Source organism: Cervus elaphus, chromosome 2 (assembly GCF_910594005.1).
Source record: "Cervus elaphus chromosome 2, mCerEla1.1, whole genome shotgun sequence".
NCBI lineage: Eukaryota > Metazoa > Chordata > Mammalia > Artiodactyla > Cervidae > Cervus > Cervus elaphus.
The window spans coordinates 44356516-44362639 of record NC_057816.1 but is presented as its reverse complement, the minus strand read 5'-3'; the positions used below and the strand labels follow the sequence as shown (position 1 = coordinate 44362639).

General features: G+C 41.6%; 1 protein-coding gene across 1 annotated transcript; it reads left to right on the top strand.

Moving 5' to 3' along the window:
- Window positions 1-4950: 4950 nt before the first annotated feature.
- On the top strand, window positions 4951-5406 carry LOC122705767 (adenylate kinase 2, mitochondrial-like). Its single transcript, XM_043921111.1, has one exon. The coding sequence runs from the start codon at window positions 4951-4953 to the stop codon at window positions 5404-5406; it is 456 nt and encodes a 151-aa protein (XP_043777046.1).
- Window positions 5407-6124: the final 718 nt, after the last annotated feature.

The window sequence follows — 6124 nt, the reverse complement described above, 5'->3', positions numbered from 1 at the left end:
GTGAGGGCGATGTTGTCTTTAGTTGCAGGGATGACCACAAAAACCTGTTTGCTTACGTGAGCCTGGCCAGTTCATGAGGGCTCACTACACAAGTTTCTCAATCAGAGATATCTGAGGGATTTCCAGGGTCACTTCCAACACAAACCCCTTGCTCACCTTGCTCATCTTACTTTTAACAGAATTATTTACTCCCCTCCCCCAATTCTAAGGACAAGCAATTTCCATTCTCCTGCTCAGCTCAACAGCATCCAGTATTGGAAGCTGAAATTTTCAAAACGTCTTAACTGGTCCACATTGTCTATTTTCCTGCTGTTGCGCTCCTCTGCTTCTTCATTTCCACTCAGGACCAGAGCTTTCCTTTTCCCCAAGCCTGATAATCAATGATGTGTCCTCTGATTCTTCCCAGCCTTGATTTTTTCTGACATTTTGATTCAATAAACTTCTGCTCTGAAAAGGAACTGGCTGGCCCTTATCGGTGGATGTATAAACTTTAAAGATCCTCTCCACTAACATTAAAGCTATCAACTTTGCCTTAATAATCAGAATGTCTTTAAGTATAAATGTCTCGCAGTAGGCATTTATCCTCCTTGGGGGAGGGAAACAATGGAATGGATTAAAATACAGTCTCTTCCCTAAATGCTAGGATTGAATTCACCTGGCAGCTCCCTACGAAAATTAAACAATAACTGCCCAACAGGCTCATGTATGATATATTTGAATAATGGGAAATGTTAAACAAAATGTCTGACTCACAGTAGGAACTCAGTAAATATTTAAAGAATTAGTAAATTAACTCCTTTCCTTTCACATGCTTATTGTAACCTTACAAAAACCTTGTTGCCTAGTAACTACTCAATGAAACTGCTCCTGAGCCCAAGATAGGATTATAATTTATAATTTATAAATTATGCTTTCTAAGTATATTCATAAATTATTTGCAAAATGTAGCATTCAACTTTTAATTTCTTATAGCAAATAGCAAGTCAACTGTGAATATTAGACATTTAAAAAAGGTTGTGTGTGTGAGTGTGTGGTGTGTTAGTCACTCAGTCATTTCCAACTCTTTGCAACCCCATGGACTATAGCCCACCAGGTTCCTCTGTCCATGGAATTAGGTTGTTATTCATTTATTTAGGAAATATTACTTAGACACTCAGTCAGGATTCGTGAGGTTATGCTGCAATGATAAATAGCCTGAAAGCTCAACAGCTTGAAACAATAAGTGTTTTACTCACACTATTATTGCATATGCATAAGAGGGTTCTGCGGCAGACTCATAAGAGGGTTCTGCTGACTGTGGACACTCATTGACCAGTTTGACAGAGATTTCATCTCACCTTATTCTTCCCTGATCGCAGATGCAGAGAAAACAGAGATAGTTATGAACCAAATACCAGTTCCTAAAGCAATTTCATGGAATGCCACATGTCACATCTGACAAAATTTTATTGGTCAAAGAAAGTCATATGAATATGGATGGGTTCAATAGACAAAGGTATATAACCCTCCACATTTGTAGAGGGTTCCCTTGTGGCTCAGCTGGTAAAGAATCCAAGTACAATGTGGGAGACCTGGGTTCGATCCCTGGGTTGGGGAGATCCCCTGGAGAAGGGAAAGGCTACCTACTCCAGTATTTTGGCCTGGAGAATTCCATGGACTGTATAGTGTATGGGGTCTCAGAGAGTCAAACAAAACTGAGACACTTTCACTTTCTTTCACTTTCAGGAACAAATCAGGATATAAAAAGTATATATAAAAGGTGTTACTGAAAAGTAACACAGTCTTCTACAAGCATGCAGTACTTGGTCTGATGCACCAAGTTACAAGGTAAACAAGATGAACTTGAGCTATTGCTGATAGTTACCATCTTCTGGGAATTGGGAATCACTTTGTTTCTCTGTGTCCTTCCCACATGAAAAAATATCTGTTCAATCTACGATTGTGGGTAATGATTATGACTATGTTTACTTCACAGGCGTAATCACAAAATAAACAATACTCTTTTACAATGAAGTTGAACAGAGCAAACACTTGGGTTACTAAGGCCTAAGTGTAGAGCCTATCTAGATTTTCTCCTACTCATTCATCCCAAAAAGGCTCACTGTAAGAAATCGATATAGGAGACAGACTGCCCTTTTAACTGACCGTGTCATGCCCCTAAGTCCCCTCCACTTTGCTTTTATCCTCTCTACCACTCTTCCTAAAACTCTAATCAGATCTGGAAGCCTGGAAAATAAAAAGCCTCAACTGCCTTCCTGTCTTGTCTATGGGGATTGTCACTTAAACCAGAGGTGCTAACAAAGAAATGCAAAGTGCTGCAAAGTATCAAGTGCTACATAAATTTAAGAATGACTGCTATGATAAACCCCAAGAAGTGTGTCTCTATTAATGACAAAGAGGACAGAAGAGATTTGGGAGGCAAAACTTCTGATCTGATAGTTGTAAGAGTAAATATACATAGTCTGCTTTTTTCTTAAGTGAAGTGAAGTGAAAGTCACTCAGCCGTGTCCGACTCTTTGCGACCCCCATGGACTATACAGGCCAGAATACTGGAGTGGGTAGCCTTTCCCTTCTCCAGGGGATCTGTCCAACCCAGGGATCAAACCCAGGTCTCCCACATTGCAGTTAGATTCTTTACTAGCTGAGCCACAAGGGAAGCCCTTTTCTTAAGTATTAGGTCTAATAAAGTTTTTTTCTACTTTTGTTTTAAGTTTAAGCTCCTGTTTTCTTTTCGGTATGATCCTTTCTATCAAAGGAATCACTTTGTTCTAGATTCTCCCCCAAAATGCCTAACAAGTTATGTTGGGACTACAAGCTGGGTGGAGCAACAAGGTTGACCTTACTTCAGTATTCTTGCCTGGAGAATTCCATGAACACTGGAGCCTGGCAGGCCACAGTCCATGGGGTCTCAGAGAGTCAGACAGGACTGAGTGACTTAACACTTTCACTTTAGAGCTGTTACTTAGGAAGCCAGACTTGGCTGAAGGCATTATGCTACATTGGGAATACCATGGGATTTGAAGTCAAGCTGACACACTTCTGGGAACAGATTCTATTGCTCATCACCAAATTTCTCACCGAACTTCAGATCTTTTCTTCAAACTGGAGATAATGTCATCTATCTCATATTATCATAGGAGTAAAAACAAAACAAAAAAAAAGACAATCCAATACCACATGAAAATGCCTAGCAGAGACTCTCCCTCTCTCTGTTGGTGAATGACATGAACCCTCTTCCTGCTATTTTTTATTTCCCCCTCAGAGTATGTGATTTGTTTCATCTTTATCTATAGTTCCTGATTTTATATGAAATATAAAAGTTATGATTATCTCAGGAAATGCTTTAATGGGTCTATAAACAGTAGCACTAAATTATAACTGATAACCAGACTCAGGATGTTATCTCTCTCTGAGGTAATTTGAATTTTGAAAGGGGATAAAGTCTTAAAGAATTGATCTCATGTAAGTGAGTCTTTTACTTTCAACTTGTGTAACCCTGAACTAATCACTATACATCCTTGCCCATTCTAAGCCTCATTTTTTTTTTTTTAATTTTGTCTTGTTGTTGTTTTTAACTTTAACATGATGAACCAAAACTTGGTTTTCTTTAAAAGTAAATTCTACCAGCCCTAACCTTCTGTAGTTTTTATTGTGAAAATTCAAGTAATAAAGAATGAAAATAATATTTACCAAATGCAAAACCTGGCTATGTGATTTAAAAAATCTTTAATTCTCAAAGAATTTCTGAGTCATGATTAATTTGCAAATGAGGACCTTGAGGTTTAGCAAGAGTTAAGAGGCTTGCCTCCATTGACAAGAGGAAGAGACAAACTTTAAACTCACACTCATCTAATTCTCTGGGTGGAGCAGTGTGAAAGAACCCAACTGCTAGTGCAGAAGATGCAAGAGACGAGGATTCCATCCCTGGGTCAGGATGATCACCTGGAGGAGGAAATGGCAACCCACTCCAGTATTCTTGCCTAGAAATTTCCATGGACAGAGGAGCCTGGTGGGCTAGAGTCCATGAAGTCGCAAAGAGTCAGACACAAGTGAACAAGCACAGACGTCTAACTCCAAAGACTTTGTTCCTCAGTGGGAAAGCCTTTTTGCCACCTATGAAATTACACCATTAGAAAGTCAGTATTAGCAAGACCATTTGTTTTATTGCAGTTGTCTGCACACCATCATTTATAAACTCCTAGAGAGAGACACGCATACTTTAAGTTCCAGCACCTAAGAAAACTGAGGGATCAAGTATGTTTTCAGTTGGGGTTTTCAACAGAATAGAAGACAGAAAGAGGAGGGAGAGAGAGGATGGGAGGAAGATAAGAAAGAAGGAAGCAATCATTTCTTACTCATTATGAGCTTTAGGGATCTTGCTTTGCTGGGCTGGAATAACAGCTATCTGAGAGCTATTTATAGATAGCCCTTCTCTACTATAAGCAAGATACTGTGAAATTTATTTTGAGAACTGTTTAAATTTTTTCAACTTTAATACTGTTTCCAACTTTATGACACCATACACAAGAAGGTATTTTATGCTAAAAGGAATGAGAACCTTTTCCTCTATGCTTTTAGGTTCTGTATTTGAGACATGCAAATTAAACTGGCAAAAGACAGTTTAAGAGGAGAAAGGCATACATATTTTATGTACATGGAGACTCTACAGAAAAGAAGTGAAAACCCAAAGAAGTGGTTAGACTGAGGGCTTATCTATCATTTTAAAAAGAGCAACACGGGTGCGGGACAAGCAGTGAGAGGCTTCGGAGGCCACCGACGTGCCTGAGGCGGCACCAACTCAAGAGTGTCCCAAGGTACCTGGGCCACCTGGAGCCAGCAAGCGTTTCCAGGCACCCAAATCTACTGAAAACTTCTGTGTCTGCCATTTGGCTACTGGGGACATGCTAAGGGTCTTCTGGCTCAGAACTGGGAGAAAAGCTGAAGGCAACTATGGATGCTGGAAAACTGGTAAGTGATGAAACGGTCACGGAGCTCATTGAGAAGAATTGGGAGATCTCTCCATGTAGAAATGGTATTCTTCTAGATGGCTTCCCTCAGACTGTGAGGCAAGCAGAAAGGCTTGGTGACCTCATGGAGAAGGGGAAAGAGAAGCTTGATTCTGTGATTGAGTTCAGCATCCCAGGCTCTCTGCTGATCCAGAGACTCACAGGAAGGCCCCAGAGTGGCCATTCCTACACAAGGAGTTCAACCCCCTTACGGGGTCCACGAAAGATGGTATCAGAGGAACCCTTGATCTGCCGATCAGATGGTAATAAGAAAGCCTTGAAAATCCACCCCAAGACCTACCACACTGAGACCACCCACTGGTGGAGTAAGACAGTAAAGGGGCTCCGCTCTGCCATCCATGCATCCCAGACCCATGATGTCCTCTTTGCAGCATCCTAGCAGCCTTGTCCAAAGCCACATCGCAGAAACAGAAGGCCAGGCAGGACCACATCACTGCTCATCACCGCATGGCCTGGTCCCTGCCCATAGGTGCTAGGCAGAGGGGAGGGTGGTCAGGGTAAGGCTGGAGGGAAGAAGATGGAGGGTGCAAGATGGGAAGAGCGTCAGTGCTGCGGTGAAGCAATTTCTTTCACATGAAGCCAGAGTCTTAAAACATATAGACAAAGGGGAAAATTAATTTTTAAAAACACTAACTGGACGGTATAGGTAGAAACAGAGATGTAGTATTATTTCTAAGGAATCACATTTTCATTTACTCTGGACTGGTGACAATATTTCACAAAGCCAATGCCCTAAGACTTCAGCTTTTATCAGAGCCTCCTGCCAACCCAGGTGGGCGGGAAGTCACACTGCTGCCTTGCAGCTTGGATCAGGGCGGAAGTTGACTACTAACCCTGGGTCCCCATAGCGTGAGATCAAAACGTCATCTTCACATTTGAAAGGGACACAGAGTGTGTTCCTGGGGACAGTGGCTCAGCTAATCCAGTTTACTGGCATCAGGTGGGACAGGCTGGTGTCTCTCCCTTCCAGCTCACCACTGATTTGCCAGCCCACCTGCCCTCGTGGGTAAGCTCACAGCAACCACCCAGAGTACATCACAGTCCTACACTCTTGCCTTCTTCCATCCACGTCGTGCGAAAGGACCCTTTTTAACAAA